At 47.1% G+C, this 25000-nt stretch overlaps 2 protein-coding genes across 2 annotated transcripts; both read right to left on the reverse strand.

Moving 5' to 3' along the window:
• Window positions 1–6780: 6780 nt before the first annotated feature.
• LOC123171124 (WRKY DNA-binding transcription factor 70) lies at window positions 6781–8032 on the reverse strand. The gene is made up of 2 exons (XM_044588760.1): window positions 7654–8032; window positions 6781–7563 (listed from the first exon to the last, which is right to left on the reverse strand). Exons 1-2 carry the CDS (start codon window positions 7926–7928, stop codon window positions 6915–6917), a joined length of 924 nt encoding a protein of 307 aa, XP_044444695.1. The 5' UTR covers window positions 7929–8032; the 3' UTR covers window positions 6781–6914.
• Window positions 8033–15645: 7613 nt separating this feature from the next.
• LOC123171134 (WRKY transcription factor 55-like) lies at window positions 15646–24458 on the reverse strand. Its single transcript, XM_044588767.1, has 5 exons — window positions 24085–24458; window positions 21588–21677; window positions 18623–18655; window positions 16550–16904; window positions 15646–15762 (listed from the first exon to the last, which is right to left on the reverse strand). Exons 1-5 carry the CDS (start codon window positions 24456–24458, stop codon window positions 15646–15648), a joined length of 969 nt encoding a protein of 322 aa, XP_044444702.1.
• Window positions 24459–25000: the final 542 nt, after the last annotated feature.

A 25000-nucleotide genomic window follows, 5' to 3' on the forward strand; every position in this document is an offset into this window, starting at 1 on the left:
TGAGTTCTTTGATGACTTTGGGTCTTTTTCCACACAAATATGAGACGGAACTTTTTAAATTTAAACCACATCTGCCCACTTCCTATCGGCGCCACACATCATGGCGTCGAGCATCTCTATTTTCGACTCCACCGTCCATGGTGTCGACCCTGGCTTAGCGTTGCACTGTCGGGCTGAGCTGCAAATCCTCGGTGTAGTCCTGACGGGAAGGGCTGATGTGGTTGAAGTTTTAGAAACCTGACACTGTCATTTAGGAAAATATCACAAAAATACCAAACTCTTTTACATATGCCGATGTGCAGCTGTGCACAACCTTGGATGTCCTTGTGAGTTGCTCTGGCCTCCATGACGCTCTGCTTTGCGCCGAGTGCGCTTCGGGCTCTGGCCAACTACGCTGAGCAGTACTATAAGACTAGTGCAGATATTTGGCCGGCTATCACTAGCACTCGGCAACCCAGCGAGGATCTGCGCTGCTCAATTTTCACCAGCCGGCAGCCGTGACTGGTTCTCCGCCGCAGAAGCGCCATGCCATGAGAGGTGTCTTCGGATGTGCAGAGATGGCACGCGGCGTCCGCAGTCGATAGGGAGACGACGCCCCAAGGGGAGGAGTACTGATTTGGGTACGTCTTTTTTTCCTGTACGCTACACCTTGAATCCGGTCGATATTCACCTGAAAAAAAGGAATACGGTCGATATAGCCCCGGTCTAAACGAAAGTGCCTTTCTTGCTCCTGGCTCCTGATGTGAACAGTAAAATCAAAAAAGTTCAAAAAATTCTGATTTTTTTGTGACATACTTTTGCAAATGTTTGTCGTGCACGCAAAATTTCATCGTGAAATCACATTGGTGGAAGTCGTGCAAAAAAAATCAGAGCTCCAAAATGCTTTTGTAAGTAACATTTTCAGAGTATCGTTTTTGTTTTTTTAACACACCTTCCACCAATGTGATTTTGCGATGAAATTTTGCATGAACAACTAACATTTGTGAAAGTATGCCACAAAAAAATCAGATTATTTTGATTTTGTTTTGATTTTTTTGATTTTACTGTTCACACCAGGAGCATTTGCTCCTGGGTGTAGAAACTCCACGTCCCGGTCTAAAAGCTCACCCATATCAGGCCGACGTGCTCTTTTTTTTGGGAGGCCGACGTGCTATTGTTCTACATGGGCTACCAGGGAGAAAAGTCCGCTCATTCCTGATTTCCCGATTCCCTGTTCTCTCGCCGCTGGCTCACGCGGTTACTTGGCGGCGAACCAAACGCTGGGCTGGGAGCCCGTAAGTAATGGGAGCCCAACTCCAAGCGCCACTTCATTTCGCGCGGGACGTTTCAAAGATGTAGTAGGATCACAACCTCTAAAAAGAGTGTGGTTTTTCTACATTCTAGCTCGGTGCTCCCACGCAGAAAAATATAGCAAAACACTTTAAAAAAATCCGAAACTTTGTGGGAATATTCATGAACAAATGTTATGAGCGCTTGCAAATTTTGGTGGTCAAATAACATTCGAGGAGCTCTGTATAAAAAAAATAAAATCACTGAAAATTTGTCAACATGTGAGTGCACTGTTTGAGCAGATTTTGTAATTTTATCTTTTTTGTACAGAGCTCCTCGAATCTTATTTGACCACCAAACTTTGCAAGCACCCATAACATTTGTTGATGAACATTCCCACAAAGTTTCAAAATTTCCCCCTCTAAAAAAGGTAATTTTTTCTGCATTTTTCTTAATTTTTTTGCTGCATCTTCAAGCAGGGGCGGAGCCAGGATTCGGACATAGGGGGGGCCAAGCCAAGTTGATAAAAAAATGTCTAATATGAAAAGCTAAGTACCATAATGATGTGTCATTTCGCCGCAATTAACACATAACTACATTTATATTAGTTTAAATTTTCCCTTACAATTGTCAATAAGGTTAAGAATATTAATAATTTTATCATATGAGAACTTCACTGGTAATTCCTTTATAATGTAGAATATCATGCAATTCAGAAACAAGTCATCTCTCATTTGAACGGGGTTGCTGCACATTAGTGTCGTTAACAATATCACTAGGTTGAGAGCACTAAGCAACATACACAAAATTCAAATATTTTTTTACGGTGTTTGGCGGCGCTTTTGTATTCATAACAGCATGGCACATCACACAATCAAAAGACGTCAAAATCGAATCGGCGTCGTTGATCACAAAATTAATTAAAAATTGAATGACAATTTCAACCACATAAGATAGTTTGAGGTGATTTGTAGATAATATAGTTGAGGGTGATTCAGGGCCGGTGCTGAGATTTTGGGGGCCCGGGGCGAGACTAAAACCCGGGGCCCTCAATGTAGAAATCATAACAATAAAAATTAATATACATATATATGAAATTTTACCAATAACATTTAAATGCGTCAAAATCAGTATATGTATCAAATAATTTATACATATTACGTAAAAATGTCCTAATCCATCATGTGTCAAGGATCTCTGATTCATGTATCCTGCTAATGCTAGACTTGATGGTCTTACATCAGAAGCAAAAAACTTTTCGACATCTTTTGAACAAACTCCTGCTAATGCTAGATTTGAAGATCTTACATAGCAGATGCAAAAAGCTTTGTCAACACCTACTGAATAAACTAATCACTTTCAATCATGTTCCTTCCCATTGCTTAATTTCCTATGATAATGAGCATATGAAAAATGTCTTACTGCATCATCTAGTTAGTATGCCATTTTTTTGCCCTCTCTCATAGGCCCTTTCTCGACCAAGATTACTCTTGCTTTATTATCAAGATCATCCCAGTTACTTTCATAAATACCAGCAGTATAAACTGGCTGTTCATCAACAATTGGTGGATTGTGCATGTACATCTGATGAATTACCTACATGCTCAGAGGCACTTACATTCTTATGGTTGATGTTGGTGTCAACATTTTCTTCTTGTTGAGAACTGAACTTCCATTAGTTGGTTGCCCTTCCTCAACTATCGCCAACTCTCTTAAAAAAATTATGATTATTTTCACGCTGTCATTATACCAAGTCACAATGCTGAAAATAAATAATTTATCACTACAAGATGAATAATACTTTCTTCCAGATGACAGAATAAGACACAATGCTGAAAATAAATATATTTTTTGCATCAATAGACAATTGTTGAGCAACGGCTATGTGCGGCTATTCATCTAGGAGACTAGGAATCTCAATATGAATAGAAGATTTACCTTGGATGGTCAAATCGTTCATGGACGTAGAGCAAATCAGGGTTGCGACGGCCCCCAGAGAATTGATATTTGGCGGATGATCTGAATTAGGGAGGAAAATTGGATTTGGGAGAAAAAGGAAAAGGAGCGGCGAGCGCACAATTGCGTACAGACAAGCGTCGGCGGCCGCTGGGAAATTAAGAATCACTTCGCGAAATGTGTGTGTGATGAAATAGGAAGGGATCCATCAGTTCCTTTTTTTCGGCTGCACGTACTAACTAACGAATCGGAAGGATCAATCAATTCCTTTTTTTTCGAGGTGTCCCTTCCTGGCTACTAGTACGTGCGTACGTTCCATCCTGCTGCGTGAGGCCCAGCCGTCCCGTTCATAGAAAAAATATATAATGACCGGAAATATGTTTGGCCATAGCCTACGTGTCCCTGGGGAGGGGCCCCTCGATTTGGGGGGCCCGGGGCGGCCGGCCCCCTGCCCCCCCCCCCCCCCCGGGCGGCCCTGGGGTGATTCGTATATTGTATTCACTGGTGCTAAAAGAAAGTAATGCTAACCTCTGCTAATTGGCTGGACGGCTTAAGAATTGATGAGTGCAGCTGCGGAATAGCCGCCTGATTCAAACTAACTCGAATCCATCTGAATGCGAGCAGGTGAGCAGGAGGCAGGCAGCCACCAGAGCTAATCGTCTCTCGTCACATGTTAATCACACCAGGAGGGCAGGAGCGGACGACGGGAAGAGGCCTAGACAATGAATGGGCTTCCTTTCTCACACGTTTATGGGCCTTTTTCGTTTTTCAGTTTTACTCTACGTTTAGGTGGGGGGGGGGGGGGGGGGGGGGCGCCCCTAAAAAAAGGTTAGGGGGGGGGGCCGGTACGTATAATTGCCTAATCTTGTCGCTAATTTCTGCTAGCTCTTGAGACTTTTGTCGATCATTAGGGGGGGGGCCAGGCCCCTGCTCGCCCCCCTTGTCTCCGCCACTGTCTTCAAGCCCCTAAAAAACGCCTGCAAGTTAGGAATTGTCCAGCTCACACGCACGACACTACTGCGTGGTGCAAGCGTGACGCTGGTGCAGCCTGTGCTTGATTTTGGAGGTATCGGGACCATATACTTCCTCCGTTCCTAAATATTTGTCTTTTTAAAGATTTCAAATGAACTACCACATACGGATGTATATAGACATATAGATTCATTCATTTTACTCCGTATGTAGTCACTTGTTGAAATTTGTAGAACGACAAATATTTAGGAAGAGAGGGAGTGTAAGACTTTCATGTGCCTAATTGCTGGTCGACTGCACGTACTCCTTTCGGTTTGATTACTCCATGTAGTAGTACTTCACATAGGCTGGAGTTGACCCCTCCTCCTCCCACCTAAACCGTCATGCAAGCACTCACATGCTGCATGGTTTCCATCTCATAGTCGCATGCATGCCGTCGCCTAACCTCATGGGTTGCACGGAGGGTGTTGACGTGAACACTTACACATAAGCATCGCTATCTATACTCCATTGTCTATCTCTCCATCACAATAACATAATGGCCATGAATTTATTAGCGTCCTCCGTTGCCGCGAGGTAAGCATTATTCCCTACAGGGCTGTATCCAGGCTTCACTGGGTGCGGTCGGTTCTAATCTCCAGGAAAACGATCATATTAAACACCCTTGAAAAACGATCATGATCTGGCCACAGATACAGATGTGGATCATATATTCTCAAGTAGTGGCTTTGACCAAAGTTGATATGAGCGGCCTTTGGATCGCTTAGTCCCATAGCAGTTGAATTATTGGATGTTTGGGGGGTTGTGCAAAATTGCACCAAAGATCGGATAGACCTATTTTAGATGCCTCAAATCGAAAGGGGTAATAACGGCTAACCGTTCTGTTTCTTGAGAAATTAGCGTCCGACTTATTTAGTCGCCTCAAATCTTACTAGTTTACTACAGTATATACATTTGTAGGCATGCCCCTCATGCAATCATTCACATGCACGGTTCATCTCACAGTCGTATGCATGCCGTCACACCTCACCTCATGGGTGCATGGAGGGTGTTGGTGTGAACACTTACACACATAAGTATCGATATCTATACTCCATTGTCTATCTCTCCATCACATTACATAATGGCCATGATTTTATTAGTTCTTCCTTTAGTGCCGGGATGTATATCCAGGCTTCACCTGATGCAGTTGGCTCCAAAACTCCAGGGCATCTACCATACTTAATAACCCCCACAACGATCATAATACTTGTCTTATGCATGATCTGTCCATAAATGTCGATCCGGATTATATAAATGTAGTACTAGTGGGTATGAATGGCCTTTGGATTGCTTGATCTCAGTTGATCTCGCTGGAGTTTAATTATTGGATGTTCCGTGGATTGTGCAAAATTCTATACTATTTTAGTTGCCTCAAATGGAAAGGGGTTTTATTAGCTAAAAAATACTACACCCTCCGTCTAGGTGTGTAAGTCATCTTACGAAAATCAAATATTCTCAAAACACTTAGGCGCGGTACATTAACTCTCGTCTCGTTTCTTGTTTCGTGACATATCAACCAATAAGAGATGTGAGCCATGAATGCTTTAAATGACTTGAGACAACAAACATGACATGCAGTGGTCAGTTCATTGCATGCAATGTTATTAATTAGCAAAAAAACATTAAGTTATCTCGTTTTCCCTTCCACCTTGGTCGCGGTGCGCAGCCTAAGACGACTTACACACCTAGACGGAGGGAGTACAGCATATACTTCCTCCGTTCCACAATATAGTGTGTTCTCGGTTCCTGCGCTTCAAATTTGACCATAAGTTTAACCAACGAGACATCGGGAAGCACGGGCACACTATTTTAGAACGGAGGGAGTATCAAACTACTGTACGTACGACAGTTGGTGTCTGAGCTTTGTACGATGGAGGATTGAACAGTGTTGTCAAGTATTGTTGATCTGCTGTACGAAAAGCATACAGAAATTATCGTATGTATATATCATTGTTCAAAAATATACAATCACCATTGAAAATGTTGCATCCAAACCAATTTTTTTTCGTTTCTCTTTCTCTAGAATAAGAAATTAACTCCCTGCCTCCTCCTCTCTTTGACTTTGTACCACTTCCACCACCATTATTGAGCTCCGATCTGTTGCTTCCCATGTCCTCTTCCCCTGTCTATGATAGCTACAATTGCACGCAAAACCACAGCCGCCGTAAACAATCATCGTCTACTCCACCCTATTCGTTGATCTGCACCCCTATTCATTGATCCGCCCATTGATGGGTGCCAGCCTACTAGCCGTGTCCTTTGTGTTGACGCACCGCCTTCCCGCCCTCTCTCTCTCTAAGTTGAGGTGGCACGGGTTCTTCTCCAATGGGCAACACCCATCCCTGAACCCTAGCAATTGTAGAGCACGGTCGACCTCCGCCGTCGCCTCTCTGTCAAGCATTTGACTATGGCTCCACCTCGCCTTTGCCTCCAATGAAATGGAAGGAGACACAATGGAGCACCGTGGCAACAAAATTGGGTGAAGCTAAAGAAAGTTTCAGGCAGCCGAAAAGAAAGGTGAATACAATTGCCACAAAAATATGCAACCACACTTGCTTTCACGTTCACGTTCATCCCAACAAACATCATACGTATATAGTACTAGAAGAAATACTCCCCTCACAAAATTTAGTCGGGCATCTATATGTGATGCATCACACGTGAAATTAACCATGCTATTGGTACAGAGTAATGCCATCAAAATTGATGAATTCACCAACGAAATCGAATGAGCTCTCGATGAATTGATCCCACTCCAGGCAGCAGGATAAAGGATCCCATGCTGGGGAAGGACAAGAAACGTCGGGTGACGAACTCAGATCTGCCGCCGCCGGGCCCGCTGGCTGCGAGTCTAACGAAGTTGTCTCAACTTTGGTCACCTTCAATCCTAGTTCGGCTCTTCCCTCCGGCAAGCATACGGCGTGCGGCGAGCGTGAGATCTTGCTCCGGCCATCACCGCCGTCAGAGTTTTGCCAAGGCGAGCCGCTGGTGCTGCTCGCAGTGGCCGACCCGAAGTTGATGACGAACGGCTGCTTCTTGACGTCCTCTTCCTCTCTCTCTGCAGCGGCGACGGCTCCGTCGCCTTGGCAGCAGATGTGGTCGCCGAAGTAGGTGATGACGTAGAGGGAGAGGTCATCGTCCGACTGCTGGACCTGCCTCGTCGCCGGGCAGCCGATGTCGTGCTTGTAGGAGCACCTGAAGTAGAGCCTCGGGTGCTTGCTGTGCGTGATCTCCTTCCGCCCGTACTTCCTCCATATGAGCCCGTCCTCCGCCGTCCACCGCTTCTCGACTCTCGTCGCCGTCGATTCGCTGCTCGCGCGCATCCTGGAAAAACGAAGCGATCTTGTTAAGTCGTTGCTCGCCGGAATTGCAACTGTAACGCCGGCACAAGAGTACATCATTACTACAGCTTACCTTCTTTTCGGCCTCGTCTGAGCGGCTGCGCCGTAGGGCTCCGACGACTTGCGCTTCATGCTGGCGAGCGCGATCGCGTCCACGCCGGCGCGGCCGTGGAGCGCCGCGAGGGCGCGGCCGCAGCAGAGAAGGATCTCCGCGGCGAGCTCCCGGAGCCCGCCGTGCTCCTGCGGCGAGCCCCCCTGGAGCAAGGCCTCGAGGAGGGCGGCGGACTCCCGGCCCCGCACCACCAGCTCGGACACCACTGAAGCAGCCGGAGTGACAAATGCCGCCATGATCTCTAGAATCTAGACTACCACTACTCCCTGTTGGCAACTGAGATCTTTCACTTTTGTCTCTACGCGACTCCGGATCTGCCTCGATAGAAGGAAACCACGATCTAGCTAATTGCTTTGCCCGTGGTGGAGGTGGAAAGCTGGTGCATTTGTACGCGCTGCTGAGCTGGGATGGATCGAGCTCGAGCTCGATCGCGAAGTGAGACCAATTGACCCCAAGTGCCATCTCAAATATGCACGCGGGATCGATTTTTTTTTAACATCAGTACAGACGCAAACGCTCATATATACACACATACACTCACTTCTATGAACGCATACACGCACACCCTATCTGTATGAGCACCTTGTTGGGCAAATAAGCCGCGGCGACGTGTCGGGCACGTCCAGCGCGTGTATGGGCGCGAGCTGATCGTGTCCGGCGCGTCGGGTCCGCGGCGTAGGTGTGCATGGGTGCGTGTGTGTGGTGCACGGGGTGCTCATGTAGGTTGACACCGTGTGTGCGTGTGTAGACCAGGTCGTTGGAGATCCAGGCGGAGCGCGTGCACAGGTTCGTTGAGGGCTCGACGCGGTGTGCGCGCGCGGGGCGGGTCGCGGGCGCGTCCAGAGCGGGCCGAACGGAGCACGGGACTGGGTGGAGGCGTGCGGGTCGTGGCCCAGCGCTGGCCCGGGTATAAGTGCGCCGTGGAGATCGTTGTAACGGTGCTGTGTTGAGTTCGAGCTCAAGGAATACACCGTGGTTTCGGTGGGTGTTCGTGCGCCGGGAATTCTCGCTGTGTCCACTGTCTCCTTCTTCTTCCTCCTTCCTCCCCTTGGTTCGAGCCAGACAGAGAGAGTGAGGTGCGACAGAGAGAGTGGAGAGCTAGGGCAGGCTAGGGTTTAGGGTTTACACCAACAATTGGCATCAGTGCCACGTTGCGGGAGGCGATCGCCGACAATGTCGATCGTGCCCTACGCCGGGGATCGGGGAGCTCGCTGCCACAGCCCGTTCCCGTGCTCACTGGTGAGAATTACACAACGTGGGCGATTAAGGTTGAAGCCAACTTGGACGCGGCCGGGCTCTGGGAGCACTAGTACAAAACAGGGCTTTCGTCACATGCAATATTCACATTAGTCCCGGTTCAGTCACGAATCGGGACTAATGTGAGCATTGGTCCTGGTTCGTGCGGCTAAGGCATTAGTCCCGGTTCACCTGGGCCCTTTAGTCCCGGTTGGTGCCACGAACCGGGACTAAAGGGTGCGATGCCCATTAGTACCGGTTGGTGGCACCAACCGGGACTAAAGGCAACCGGGACTAAAGGTTAGTCCTTTAGTCCCGGTTGGTGCCACCAACCGGGACCAAAGGACATGTGCTGCCCGCGTCGCGGCCAAAGTTTAGTCCCACCTCGCTAGTTGAGAGAGCTCGAGAGTGGTTTATAAGCGCTGTTGCGCCCACCCTCTCGAGCTCCTCTCAATTGCAGGCTTTCGGGCCTAATCGTGCACTGTGTGCCTGTGGGCCTACTGGGCCACCTGCGGGCCTGAATCCTGGCCCATGGTTGGGTTTCTAGTCGTATTCAGGCCGTGGTGGCCCAGTAGATGTCACTTTTTTTTCTTTGTTGCTTTATTTATTTTATTTTGTTTCTACTTACAACAAAATACTTACTGTTGCTATTTTTATTTATTTTATTAAATTTTATTTTTTAATTCTTTTTGCTTTTAGGTCACAAAAATTATAAACTTTCTGTTAGTGCCATTAGTTTTCAAATTTGAATTCTTTGATTTTGTTATTACTGTGTTTTATGATTCTATTCAAAAACAGATTTTGTTATTTTAGTTTCTAACAAAAAAATCTTTATGATAATGCTTTTTGCTATTAAAATGTCTAACAAAAACATTCTTTATGAAAATTCTTTTTGCTATTAAAGGGCCCATCAAACTCTACCCCCCCGGTGGACCGCCTTTTCAGTTTTAGAAAAAACAAAAGAAAATGATGGAAATGTCAAAAAAATAAAATAAAATAAGTTTCCCATGTGATATGTGGTCTAGTTGTTGGGAAAATTAACAAATATGAATTTCGACTTTATTTGCAAAATCTCTCTGGAATTTCTTAAAATGGGCATAACTTTTGCATACGAACTCGGATGAAAAAGTTTTTTATATGAAAAATCATCTACTCGAAAAGTTACATCCGAATTTAACTGGGGGAACCCCGTTAAACATTTTCAAAATCCTTCAAAACCTAACAGAAAAAAAGATACGGGGCTTTTAAGATATGGAGAGGCAAAAAAATTCAAAAAATTTCAAATTGTGGTCAAACTGTGGTCAAACAATGGTCAAACTAATTATTCTAGAATATTAGTGTTACTAAATAATTATTTCAGTTTTTTTTTGAATTTTGGTCAAATCTGGTCAAACTGTGGTCAAACAGTGGTCAAACAATGGTCAAACTAATTATTCCAGAAATATTAGTGTTACTAAATAATTATTGTTTTTGAAAACAATAGTTTCAAACTCAAACAGTGAAATGTATCACTTCATGCTCAAGCTAAATTCCTGAAGGTTAATAGAATTGACATCTTACTATTGTCAGGAAAACAACAAGTGCAGACTTGGAAACGAGGGAGAATAGAACCCGGAAGTTAAGCGTGCTCAGGCTGGAGTAGTGAGAGGATGGGTGACCGTCCGGGAAGTTAGATGATTTAGAATGATGAGGGATGATTAGAGATTAGAGGATAAATTGAGCAGTGATGAGGGGTGGTGATTAGAGATTAGAGGTTAAAATAATTCAGAAATTTGAAAATCAAAAAAAAAAAATTTGCAAAATTTTTTTTCAAAAAAAAATATCATAAAATTTCCTTTAGTCTCGGTTGGTAGGCTGCGTCCACGTGGACGGCCTTTAGTCCCGGTTCGTGTAAGAACCGGGACTAAAGGGGGGAGGCATTAGTAACGACCCTTTAGTCCCGGTACAAAAACCGGGACTAAAGGCCCTTACCAACCGGGACAAAAGCCCCCTTTTCTACTAGTGGAGGCGGTGGTGCCGGCGGAGGACGCTGCGGCGGCTGTGATCACCAAGAAGGACAAGCCAGCTCGGGCGTACTTGCTCAGCGCGCTAGCTGAGGATCTCCTGCTGCAGGTGGCGTCCAAGAAGACGGTGGCAGAGATCTGGGCTAGCTTGAAGGCGCGGTTCGTCGGCGCGGACCGACTCCGGGCGGCGCGGCTGGGCACTCTCCGGGGAGAGTTCGAGCTGCTGCGCATGGCGGAGGCTGATACGCTGGATGGGTTCACCGGCAAGCTCGGTGGCATGGTGGCGCGCTTCGCGGGGCTCAGGTCGACACTGGACGACGCCACGATGGTGAAGAAGCTCCTCGATTCTGTGCCGGACCGCCTGTACGCGGTAGTGGCCGGAATCGAGCCGTTCTGTGACGTCTCCACCATGGCGTTCAAGAAGGCGCTGGGTCGCCTGAAGGCCTTCGACGAGCGGCTACGACGACGTGGACAAGCTGGCGGCGAGCGGGCGGACGGACAACTCATGTACACGGCGACGCAGTGGCGGGCGCGGGAGCGGCAGCAGGGCGGCGCTCGGGACGACGACGGCGGCAGGAGCATGGCGTCGGGCAATGGTGGCAACAGGCGCGGCCGCTGCTACTAGTGTGGCGAGCGCGACCACTTTAAGAGGGAGTGCCCCCAGCTGCGGAAGGCGCCGGCGGCGGAGCGAGCGTTGTTGGCGGACGCCGGTGTCGAGGACGACGGTCTTCTCTGAGCCGCGGCTTAGGGGGTGAAGTGTGAAGGAAATATGCCCTAGATGCAATAATAAAGTTGTTATTTGTATTTCCTTATATCATGATAAATGTTTATTATTCATGCTAGAATTGTATTAACCGGAAACTTAATACATGTGTGAATACATAGACAAACAGAGTGTCACTAGTATGCCTCTACTTGACTAGCTCGTTGAATCAAAGATGGTTAAGTTTCATGGCCATAGACATGAGTTGTCATTTGATTAACGGGATCACATCATTAGAGAATGATGTGATTGACTTGACCCATACCGTTAGCTTAGCATTCGATCGTTTAGTATATTGCTATTGCTTTCTTCATGACTTATACATGTTCTTATGACTATGAGATTATGCAACTCCCGAATACCGGAGGAACACTTTGTGTGCTACCAAACACCACAACGTAACTGGGTGATTATAAAGGTGCTCTACAGGTGTCTCCGATGGTACTTGTTGAGTTGGCATAGATCGAGATTAGGATTTGTCACTCCGATTGTCGGAGAGGTATCTCTGGGCCCTCACGGTAATGCACATCACTATAAGCCTTGCAAGCAATGCAACTAATGAGTTAATTGCGGGATGATGTATTACGGAACGAGTAAAGAGACTTGCCGGTAACGAGATTGAACTAGGTATTGAGATACCGACGATCGAATCTCGGGTAAGTAACATACCGATGACAAAGGGAACAACGTATATTGTTATGCGGTTTGACCGATAAAGATCTTCGTAGAATATGTAGGAGCCAATATGAGCATCCAGGTTCCGCTATTGGTTATTAACCGGAAACGAGTCTCGGTCATGTCTACATAGTTCTCGAACCCGTAGGGTCCGCACGCTTAACGTTCGGTGACAATCGATAATATGAGTTTATGTGTTTTGATGTACTGAAAGTAGTTCGGAGTCCCGGATATGATCACGGACATGACGAGGAGTCTCGAAATGGTCGAGACATAAAGATCTATATATTGGATGACTATGTTTGAACTTCGGAAGGGTTCCGGGCAAGTTCGGACAAATACCGGAGTACCGGGGGTTACCGGAACCCCCCGAGGAGTGTAATGGGCCTATTGGGCCTTAGTGAAGAAGAGGAGGGGCGGCCTGGGCAGGCCGCGCGCCCCTCCCCTCTAGTCCGAATTGGACAAGGAGGGGGGGGGGGGGGGCGCCCCCTTTCCTTCCCCCTCTCTCCTCCTTCCCTCTCTCCTACTCCTACTCTTGGAAGGGTTGGAGTCCTACTCCCGGTGGGAGTAGGACTCCCCTTGGGGCGCGCCTAGGAGGGCCGGCCCCTCCCCCTCCTCCACTCCTTTATATACGGGGGAGGGGGGCACCCCATAGACACACAAGTTGATCAGTTGATCTTTTAGCCGTGTGCAGTGCCCCCCTACACCATAATCCACCTCGGTCATATCGTAGCGGTGCTTAGGCGAAGCCCTGCATCGGTAGCATCATCATCACCGTCATCACGCTGTCATGCTGACGGAACTCTCCTTCGAAGCTCTGCTGGATCATGAGTTTGAGGGACGCCATCGAGCTGAACGTGTGCTGAACTCGGAGGCGCCGTGGTTCGGTACTTGGATCGGTTGGATCGTGAAGACGTACGACTACATCAATCGCGTTGTCATAACGCTGCTTTCGGTCTACAAGGGTACGTGGAGAACACTCTCCCCTCTCGTTGCTATGCATCACCATGATCTTGCTTGTGCGTAGGATTTTTTTTTGAAATTACTACGTTCCCCAACAAAGTGTTGGGCAAATAAGCCGCGGCGACGTGTCGGGCACGTCCAGCGCGTGTATGGGCGCGTCGGGTCCGCGACGTAGGTGTGCGTGGGTGCGTGCGTGTGGTGCATGGGGTGCTCGTGTAGGTAGACACAGTGTGTGTGTGTGTGTGTGTGTGTAGACTAGGTCGTTGGCGATCCAGGCGGTGCACATGCGCAGGTTCGTTGAGGGCTCGACACGCTGTGCACGCGCGGAGCGCGTTGCGGGCCGAACGGAGTGCGGGAGTGGGTGGAGGCGTGCGGGTCGTGGCCTAGCGTTGGCCTGGGTATACGTGCGCTGCGGAGATCGTTGTAACGATGATGTGTTGAGTTCGAGCTCAAGGAATACGTCGTGGTTTCGGTGGGCGTTCGTGCGCCGGGAATTCTCGTTGTGTCCACTGTCTCCTTCTTCTTCCTCCTTCCTCTCCTTCGTTCGAGCCAGACAGAGAGAGTGAGGTGCGATAGAGAGAGAGGAGAGCTAGAGCAGGCTAGGGTTTAGGGTTTACACCAACACACCTCCGAGAGACTGTGCCGGCATATCATTTTGAGATTTACAAAGTCATCGTAGGCGCCTCGTCGTAGACGGGAACGTCTCCTACCACTGAAAGCGCATCGCCGAAAATCCTAAAATAAATCCAGGAATAATGCGAGTACCAAGACTTGAACCCTGATGGGCTGCGAATACCACTGTCCCTCTAACCATCCAACCACAGGTTGGTTCGCTGTATGCGGGATCGATTATATATAGAAAAAAACCATCACATTACAGCTAGGTCTACCAAAAACTATCACTTAAAAAAAACTACCACAAAATTGGTTGGTTGTTACAAAAAGCTCTAATGATTGAGCAGTTAAGTTTTTTGGTAGATCATGTGCCGCGTTGCATGGCGCGTCGTTGAGCTAAACTAAACATGAGTCTTTACAGGGCAGGAGACCAACACGAGAGTTTACCCTCAGGCTAGTCATAATGGGGAGTAATTTAAATTAGTAATATACATATGTTACTAATCTATATTACTACTATTTTCATCCAGGTTTAAAAGGCCCTTTGACCATGACAGGGCGTCCGTTTTTATGTGGCCTGTTTGTCTGCAGTAATTCAATGCATACTTTAATACCTTCAGTTCATTGGCTGCATGCAGCAAGGAGAAAGAGGGCGCTGGGTATGGGTTGCATGCATACTCGAGTGCCTCGTTTCTATTGGCTGCACGTAGGAGAGAGATTGAATTAATGGATTCAGCCACAAGTCCACCGTACCTTGGTCCTAGAGAACTTGTATCTGGGATTTTTAATCTCGGACGGAGGAGTACCTTCATAGTAGGTAGTAGCGTAAAGAAGTATCATGCAAGCCATCATTTATTAAGATGTAGACTAATCTTGTCTTGGGATGCGTTATATTATAATGACATGTTATGTTAGAACTTCAAACACCTCTTTTCTCATTAATTATTTCTTGGGATGTGTTATGTTACTTGCTCACACCCCACATCGATACAATTACGGTAAATTGCACGGGAATTAGGTGCTTACTGTGACTAGGGGGGTGTTTGTTTCCAGTGACTTTTTGGTGTAGGGCTAGAAAAAGTGCCTCTTAAAGACTTTTTAACCAAACGGGAGGGACTACTAGGGACTAAAAGTTGCTTTTTGGAACTAAATGAAAAAGACTCTTAAGGAGAGTCTTTTTAGGACTTTTTGGGACTTTTTCAACAATGCCCCTCCCTGTACTCATTGCATTTAATAACCTCTAGGGGCTTTTTGGGGTAATATGGTCTTTTATATGTCATTTAATAACCTTTAGAGAGGGACTAGATACTTTTTAGTCCTTGAAAACAAACTTGGCATTAGCAAAAGCTGATGCAAATTCTCCTTTACTCAGTCCAAAGTAAACTTATATATGTTTTTGATTCATTTAATTTACTAGTTGTGGTATAGTTTTTGTACTAACAGTTTTATTTTGTGGCCAAGAATCTTGCTCTAGAGATCTCCCAAAACTGTGGCTAACATTTTTTGAATATGAAAAAATGAGGTCCCACTGACCTCCCTCAGCATCCAATGATCAACTTGAGTTTTTCCTAATGAACAATGATAACTTGGCAGCCGTGCTCGAGCACGTCTAAGCGCCCTCAAGAATATCTAATGTAATGTGCACGACAAAATTGTCTTGAAACGTGTTCGTTTGCTATGATTTTAAAAGCCCAAGTTTTATCTCAATGCAGCCTTCAATGGACCATCAACAACTTGCAGATGTGAATTCAGCTGGTGCCATATAGCTGGCTGGCTAATGTGTGCTGTGTGCACATGACTTGTGACCAGACGTTGCTAAAAGTAGCAGGAAAGCACCATTCACCATTCAGCATTCAGACTTCATCTTATTTTGTGTGAAAGCCATTGGTTATGTCATGTCGCGACACAATGCTCACAATACCGTTTATGGCATCAGCATTAGCGGAGGATAAGCACGTATTTTAGCTAATCATTGTCCATGCATGTTGATTAGTGTGGCTGTTCTAGTTTATGTACGTATATTGTTGCTACTTGTTGCTGGCAGATCCAAGTTATCTTAAAATAGTTCTGTGTTGTGTTTTCTCAAAATCAACTTAATTGCAACCAATTGTGTCTATCCATTTCTTTGCAAACACTTCTTCTATGGAATTATAATTTGATCTGTTAGAACACTTCTCACACAACTGTGTTCCTTCGGAATAAAGGGGGGCAGCCTCTAGCTAATTAATATTGCACAAAGAAGACTGGACGAACACAAGATGAAAAGCCAACTAATCATAATTATCCTCGCAAAATAATAATAATAATCATAATAACGTTTAACATGAGAAGATATATAGGCAACTAAGCATATGGCCACAGGCCTGTTGCGCTGCATATATAGATTATTAAGCGCAAGTCTGTTATACATCTCGAAAAACATCTCTACAGTACCAAGTACTAACACTGCAACGCTAGAGCGTACATAAACCCTCGCGTGCATTCATGCAATTATTCAGGTTTAGCTATTTGAACAAAACAAAGTGATCTAGCTAATGAAAGCACGAAGTTTCACAGACTAAATACCACCTCCCGGGCGATGACGAAAAAGTGAGTTGATCACCATCTCCGTCTCCCACTCCATCGGCGAGAGCAACGGCAGCGAGGAATAACAAGACAGCTCATGATACGTGTAGCTGGGCACGGTCACCGACATGCCTGCGTCTTCCTCTTTCTTCAACCTGGAGACACCAACAGCTGAAGAGAGCGACGCTGTGGTGAAGTCGAGCACTTGTGAGTTAGCAGTAGCACTGCTTGAGCTCCTGGGTGGTTGATTATTAGTTGGGAACAAACTACTGCATGTGTGGTCGTTGATCAGGGTGACCATGAACACGGGAGGGTCGCTGTTGTTTTGCTGCTGTACAAGTTTCTTTGCTGGGCACCTGTGCTCGTCACTGTATCCGCATCTGTAGTATGACCTGCATATAATTAACCAAGCGTATGTTCATATATAACACTTCTTTATATTTTCTGTGTTTTGATTAGAACGAAATGAACTACACTTTTGAAGAAAACATAGTACTCGACTGGCGTTAACTTCAAGCTCAGTGAGTAACAATCTAAAAACTAAATATCGGTAAAATTCATGTTACCACAATTACCATATACGCCTTTTACTATATCACCTTTGATGTCATACGCTCATATAGTACTACTATACCAGTCCCCAGAGTATGTATGGTCATGATCGAAGTACAGTTTATTCCATTAGCAATCTTCATGTCTTAAAAGTTAAAATTCAATGTTTACTATAGAGCTTTGCATGAAGCCCACATAACCTTTTTAAGCCATTCAAATAAATGCTGATAAATGAGCTTAAACATGTGAATGATCGATTTGTGTACAGCTAGGTAGTTGGTTTTATGTTCCTCACACACGTGAAAAAACCCCTGAATTAGCTATAACATAAGGGTTCCATTCGATAGTACAACTGTACAACCTTTAATATGGTGTTATATATATACATCGCATATATACTAGTCCGTCTAAGCTTTGATTGAAAAGGATTGAAGGCCTAAGCTACTTCTCACAAGATGTGTCTTTTCTGGCTTTCGTATGGATACTGAGGACTAAGTGTATGTACTAATCTTATTAGAAAAATTAAGGAGTGTATGTGATATGCCCCAAATAGGCCCTATACCAATGCAGAAAAATATACCAACTATTTTTTTTAAAGCAACTACTCCCTCCGTTCCTAAATATAAGTCTTTGTAGAGATTCCACTATCGAAAAGCTCCTTTGGTGCACGGCGTATAGTGCTATGCTTATCGGCACCACACCTTTGCATGTGGATCTGCACAGCGTAGTTATGAATCGATGTATATCAACGCAGCGTTTCCATTACAGCATGTAGTATATCACTAGTATAGTCCATGGTTTGGCCCTGGATTCGTCTACTGGTAGCAGCAAATGTTCCCCGATCGAGCCCCTTAGTATGACGGCTCAGGTAGTAACTTGCACCAGCCATGGTATACATGCCGACCACTTGTACCGAATCGGGGGGTGTGGTCAAGACCGGCAGAGATGCCAGCCAAATAGTTTGGCCCCACACTACCTGCCTCACCCATGCCGAGCACATAGTTATCATGCACATTTAAGGCGTTTATTTATTATCCCATAATCAGTCATTAGATTGATTTTATTCTGTAGTTGCCTCGGATGCCCAAGACAAAAATCATTGTCCGGCGGGTTTAATTAATAAGCACTATATACTGCATGCATTATGTGGTAAACATGATTAGGCAAGGAGTTATTTCTCCCGCGGGATGAATAAAAACTTTGATTTATTAGCCAGCGTTTGAGCAAGTTCACTTGCGGCACTTTAGCTAATCACGTGGGACTAATCACGGACGGCGTGCAGTGTTATATGAGCCACACAGTTACATGCATGCAGTTCTAACCGGGTTCACGCAAGCAATTTTTTGTTTATGAAACTTAATTATTTCCATTACTAACCATCAGACGTACTAATTGCCCCGACACTCGCCCGGTATATAGCATTGTAACCATCTGTTTTGATCAGACCAGACGACCCTTCTCGACTTACCCCCGGCTAGTTAGGATTGATCTCACGCTAAGTTGCTAACATATACTCCTACATGATACTAACAGATAGAGCTATGAGATCGATCCTAACCTGCCCAACACGTTTACAACAGCACACGCAACCCTGCACAGTTTATACAACACCGTTGTACAATTTTTAACAGCGGAAACATTGGACTTATCCCACACAAAGCACCACATTCAGCAAATTTCAAATTAACAGTTCGATTAATCAAGCGCCAGGTTAGAGTTCTCACACAGACCGCTAGCTGTCATGGCCAGCAACACTGGTCATGCACACAGAGATGTACGACAGCTCGGGCAGGTCCTTCGTTTAAAGACACTAAATACCGGGGTCAAAACTTATGCGAGGCCAAAATTCATGTAGGTCATGCAGACAAACACAAAGTGCCCGGGCCAAAATTAGGGATGAGCCGTTCGTGTGATATGTGGGGCCAAAATTTATTAATAGGTGTAGGTCTCATGCACTGTTCACCTGAAATGAGCGGGGCCAAGCAGACACGAGGATGCATCCATTGACGCAGGCACATGTTGTGTAGTACGAGCTCAGCACATAGAAAGTTGGACCTGTGGCGAGTTTGGCATCGGATCCCAACACGATGGCACAAATAGGAGCGACAATATGGCTGCACTTTATTGCAATCCCGGACCGTACCTTGTGTATATAGCGCTACAGTTGGGAACCGGTATATCATTCATATTACACACTGGCACTCATTGTATCCATCTCGAAGCATGCATGACACGGCCTAGATAAAGTGCGCCAATGCCGCCGTGCGCTGAAAGTGCGCTCCGTTCTACTATAGACTATATACAAAGTAAAATGACTGAATCACACTTTAAAATGCATATATACATCCTTATATGGTCCATAGTGAAATTTCCAGAAAGACTTAGATGAAAAGTAGTGCCTGGAAGCTGCCTGAAAATCAAACGTTTTCATGCCTGGTCAGGCGTGCCTGCGGGCAAAGTGTTTGGTTGGTGACCTCGGGCATGAGTCTGACAGGAACACGTGAAAGGCAAAACTTTGTACTATATTAGAATAGAAAATGTCACATCTTATGCTAATTCAAGAGATTAGCCGTCCCAGGCAGCTGCCACTCCAGCCAGGCGCTCCGGAAAGGACGCCTGGTCCAGGCTAACCATGTTGCCGGGCTTTCCAAACCAGGCTAATCAAGTTGACGCAGTGTACAGGCCAGGCCGCTTTGCACTTTTGTCCAGGGCAACAACCAAACACCTTTCAGGCACATCTCAGGGAGCCTCCAGGCCAGGCACCAAATGGCCAGGAAACTAAGCAAACAGGCCCTTATATTTAGGAACGGACGGAGTAATTAATATGAGGTGATGATCAATGCAGACCACATATATGCTTAATTTAGCATGAAATTACTTTGGTGTTTTCATTTAAATAACCACAGTGAAATAGCGTCGTCCGGACGGACGGCACGGGCGGCTCCCGATCCAGTTTCTTCGGGACCTTCCCACCTCTCTCGCTTCCCTCGTCGCCGCCGGACGACGCTGCCGGGCAAAGCCCATGTGGCTGACGGCGGCGGCGGGGCTCCGGGCGACGGCTTCTACGCAAGGCGCTGAACAGCCCGCGAGGTGAACAACAACTCAGCAACGATCTTCGGCTAGAGCGATCTACGCATGGACATGCAGCGGCAGGCGATCTGTGCACAGGGACATGCATAGGTCAATGGCGAGCGATCTGGGATTCTGAACTGGGCAGCATGGTGATGCCTTGGCAATGGCCTGGGTGGAGATGACCATCCATTCTCCTCCAGCAGCCTGCGGTCAAGATCATGCAGGTTCGGACCGAAGCTTCCTCCGGCTGTCCAGTACGTTGAGCATGTCAACGTTGGTGATAAGGGTCATCTTCCCAAGCGACCCAAGACGCTCGCCGCTGTTGCCGCCGGCAGATCACAAGGCCGAAGGAGGTTGGTGGTGGCGCCTTGGGACTTACATCGGTTGACCGATGCTTGTCACTTGGCCGCAGGTGGTTTGTCCGATCGATGCGAGGGGGCAATTTTCGTCCTGACCATGGCGGCACCGTCCGGCCACTCGAGCCGCAGATTGCAGTGGCCATTCAAGGGTCTTCATGAGAGTTTTTTCTTAAGATCCACTGGTTGTTGCCAGCAGCTTGCACTGGCGAGGTTGTGTGATGTAACCGGAAGGCTCCATTGGGAGTTTCGGTGGCTCTCAATCCGGCCAGTTTGCATTTAGCGGTGAGATAAATTCTATGGACGACGGCTTGACGCAGAGGAGATGGTTGCGCAGCGGCAGTCATGCCGGCACGTAAAGACTGTGCCTCACTTTTAGCTGCTGGGATCGCGGAAAGTGGTGGCGACAACATGATGACTTCGATTTGGTGGTGCTTCTCGAGTACTCGGTCTTGAGTTCAGTGGTGAAAACCCTAGGTCTGACCTGAATTGGTTATACCTGGCGATGGCAATGTTTTTGCGTTGTTACCTTGATGAAGGCATTGCTCGGATGTGCTCGGACTTGTTCTTCAGGGTGAAAACCTAGAGTCTGGCCTTTGTTGGTCGGGTCCAGTGACGGCGACGTTTAAGCGTCGTTTCCTTCCTGAAGGCGTTGCTGTTGAAGAAACTTTCTCGTTGCGCTTGTTCTGTCAAGAGATGGTTCGTGCGGATATGGTCGTTGATGTAGTTTATCGACCGTTGTTTTGATCGTTTTAGAGTGTTTTTCTTTTTCTTTTCCCTCGCTTAGGCATAGCTTGAGTCTTGTATGACTTTGCTCTTTGCTGGCGTTTTCTTTTTCTTTTGTGTGTGTTGGTGTTGGCTGTGTGCATCCTGATTATGCAGAGGTCGGGTGTGTGCTCAATGTGTTTGTATTCCCTTGATGCTTCATTTTGAGTTAATAAAATCCATCCTTTATCGAAAAAAAGATGAAGACAGAACTCTGGATTCGAAGGTGCATATAGCCTAAAATTAGTTCAGAACCTACACTACATTTCCATAAGAGAGAGCTTCTTCAGCCTTCAGTGATGAAAACTCTGTCAGATTAAACAATCATACCTCGGAAAAACAGCATTCAAGATTTTCTTCTCGCCATATTTCCTCCAGTGGAACCCGTCATTTCCTGGCGTCTTAGTTAGTATCTCCTTGCTGAATAACAAGACGGAAGAAATAAAATTAATTTTTTATTTTGACAAAGGGGATATATTAATATCATGGAGATATCAATTGCACCTAGCCTTTGCAACAACGAATGACTAAAGACATTACGAATGCACACAACACAAAAGCAAAAGAAGAAGAAGAAAAAAAAAGATACCACTATAGTGATCAATTCCTTATAACCGCAGGATGAAGCACCACCAGAACAACACCCGAAGTGATCCAAATTCTCCAAAAGCGACGGCTCCAACAAGGAAATAGTGCACAAGCACCGTCGTCGTCCGATCATAGATCTTAGGTTTTCACCCTGAAGAAAGCCAGAACAACCAATTAAGGACAGGCATTGGGTTTACGCCTTGAAAGCTAATACTCTGTACTACTCTTGTGCTGCCAACCCCACTTGCCGATGCCGCTGTCACGAGTCATGAATCACCAAGCAAAGTCATCATCGCCTCGAAGACTCGATCCACCATTACTAGGCCTCATACCTCAGCCGATCCACCATTACTAGGCCTCATACCTCAGCCACCATGGCGTTCTCCGCCACTGTCTTCATCATGGAAATCGAAATACCGACATCTTAGATAATGTCAACGGATAAAGAAGCTTCACATCACACCCTCCTGAAGCCACACGGGCTAAAATAGGGCCGCACACGAGCGAATCCCATCCAATCCAGCAATCTACATGTGTCAAGTACTGTACCCAATGGAGATCTCCGACGGAGCCTTCTGGAACTCATCAACGGCCAGATCAATGAGGGCCGACATCAAGCAGAACACCATCCTGGCGCTAGAAGAACCCTAGGATTGTCGCCGGAGGGGAACAGATCTGGTCCGGGGACCCCAGATCCGTCACCACCAGCCACCATGGCCGGCCCCCACGCTGCCCTCGCAGCCGTGGTGGCACAACCGTCCCCGGAACACCAGGGGCGGCTGCCCCAACGTTCCATCTACGCTGCCACGCCAGGCGTCCAGGGGCGCCACGACGCCTTGGCCAGAGGCCCCCACGCGAGGGGAGGAGGAGAGATTGCCATCCGCCGTCCGTTGGGCGAGCTTTGCTCGCCGGCCTCCTCGCAGGGGGAAGGGTGAGAGGGCTAGGGTTTGCCTCCGCCCCCCCCCCCCCCCCCCCCCACCCCCGAGGCGGCTTGAGCAAAGGGCCTCGGAAATAAAAATTAATTGAACTCAACTTTACTGCATACTACTTAATTTTCTAACTAAGCTCGCCATCAAATATAAAATCATGGTACAAAAAGAAACAAGCATATGCTACATCGCCATGCCTCACCCGATGAACCGGAATAAAGTAAGAGCATCTCTAGCAGACTCCGCATAAGTGGTCAAACCCGTAATTTTTTTGCGTTTTACAGTTTTGGGCGAAAAAAGTGTCCAGAACAGAAACCGCAAAAGTAGTCCAACCCGTAAATTTTTTAAGGGCCACCGCAAATGCACACCCGAAACCCTTATCTTTCAAGGTTGGAAGGCCGAATATAGGGGGCCATGTATACCGGTCAAACCTCGTCGGAGCAAACACGCCGCCGCGGAGTTTGCCGGAATCCGCCGTAAACTCGCCGGAATTCATCACCGCACATCAGAAAAGGCCGCTACACGCCGCAATCGATCGCCGCCGGTTCGAATTGGACGAGCTCGACATCGTCGTGGCCTCCCATGACCTCAGCCTGGCCGCCGGAATCCTCCCGACGCGGCAGGCAAAGGGGCATGGCTCGCCTGGCAATATAGCAAGGCGCGGACGACGGAGGCGACGGGGCGTGGCCGGCAAGGCTGGGCGCGGACGACGGAGGTGACGCGGCGTGGCCGGCGAGGCCGGGCGCGACCGGCGCGGTGATGGGGCGCGACCGATGGGCGATGGGGCGCGGCCGACGGGCGACGGGGCATGGCCTGCGGGCGACGGGGCGTGGCCGGCGCGGCCGGCTGAAGGAAGGGGCGGCAACGGCCGGACTGGAGGAAGGATCTCTTTATTTCAGTTTTACAGTTTGTTTTACTGTATCTGTTTGGCCGCACTAGTTTTCGAACCGCAAACGCGATGTTCGTGAAACTGCAAACGCGTTTTGCGGGTTAAGTTTTTGCAGGGTCTGCTAGAGTTGCTCTAAGGAACTTCACTTCTGAAAAAGGTCTAATAAACCGTCTGCGTAAACTAATCCATGCATGGTTTCCATTTTTGCTCAGGGTTCGAGCTACGAAATGAAGCAGCAATTTGAAGAACAACCGGAGTAGTAACAGTGTCATGGGTAATGGGGTTAGATCCACACTGAAACCCAAACGTAAGCGTACGTGTTAACATGGATCTGTCAGTAACGATTCCTCCGTAGCACAGATCCCCACAGATAGGTATATGCTACAGTAGTATTCCTTGAAGCAAACACAAAGTCACTCACAATGGAAGCTCCTCGCCATGGATGCCTCGCCGGTGCCTCGCTTTTCTGGTGCGGGCAATGGCTCCATTTCGAGGCCCGCCGCTGCCGCTGCCACCAGCACCGGAGGCACCGGCAGCATAGGATGCCGCCCTGGCGTCGGAGGAGCAGCTGTACTGCTCTCTGTCGGACTGCAGCATGGAGACGGACGACACTAGGGCCGTGGAGATGTTGCTCACGTTGTACAGCGCGGCGTTGCGGCGACCGAGCTCCGGGATCAGCTCCAGCTGTTGCCGGAGGCAGTCAGCCAGCTGAGCGCCCTTCCTCAGTTCCTCGATGACGGCGCCCCTCTGGTCGGAGGGCGTCGGGGACATCTCGGACTTGGGCCGCATCGCCATGAGGGGATATTGCTCTAGTCTCTACACTGTCTTCAGGAGGCGGATGTGAGAGCTCTTTGGATTTGGACCGGGCGTTGGATTCTTAATTGGAGGAAAAGGCCTAGCTGAGAGACATGAGTTGTTAAGTGTCTCTAGATATATAAAAGAAATAATTGTTACAGTACCAATTAAAGTGTATATCTAAATATTGCGTGTTTAGGTGCAAAAGAGAAATGTCTAATGTTGCAAGTGTTAGATGTACTCATGTCTAGCCCAGATGTACGAGTGTGAACCTTAAGTAATACCTAGCTTGATGTGTAATTGACCGTGTATATTCCAGAATTATTAGGTGAAAAGCAATGACAAAAGAGAACCCTTAGAGCTTAAAAAACCTAGATCCAATTAAAGTTATGTGTACGGTTTATTTCCACTTTACCCGTCTGGAATGCAGGATCTTGCCTCAATTATTTTTCTCTTGTGATTAAACACGGTTTATGTGAAACACATATTTTCCAAACAAATAGATATGCAAAAAAAACGGAATACTTATATTAAAAAATCCA

This window comes from Triticum aestivum, chromosome 1D (assembly GCF_018294505.1).
Source record: "Triticum aestivum cultivar Chinese Spring chromosome 1D, IWGSC CS RefSeq v2.1, whole genome shotgun sequence".
Taxonomy (NCBI): domain Eukaryota; kingdom Viridiplantae; phylum Streptophyta; class Magnoliopsida; order Poales; family Poaceae; genus Triticum; species Triticum aestivum.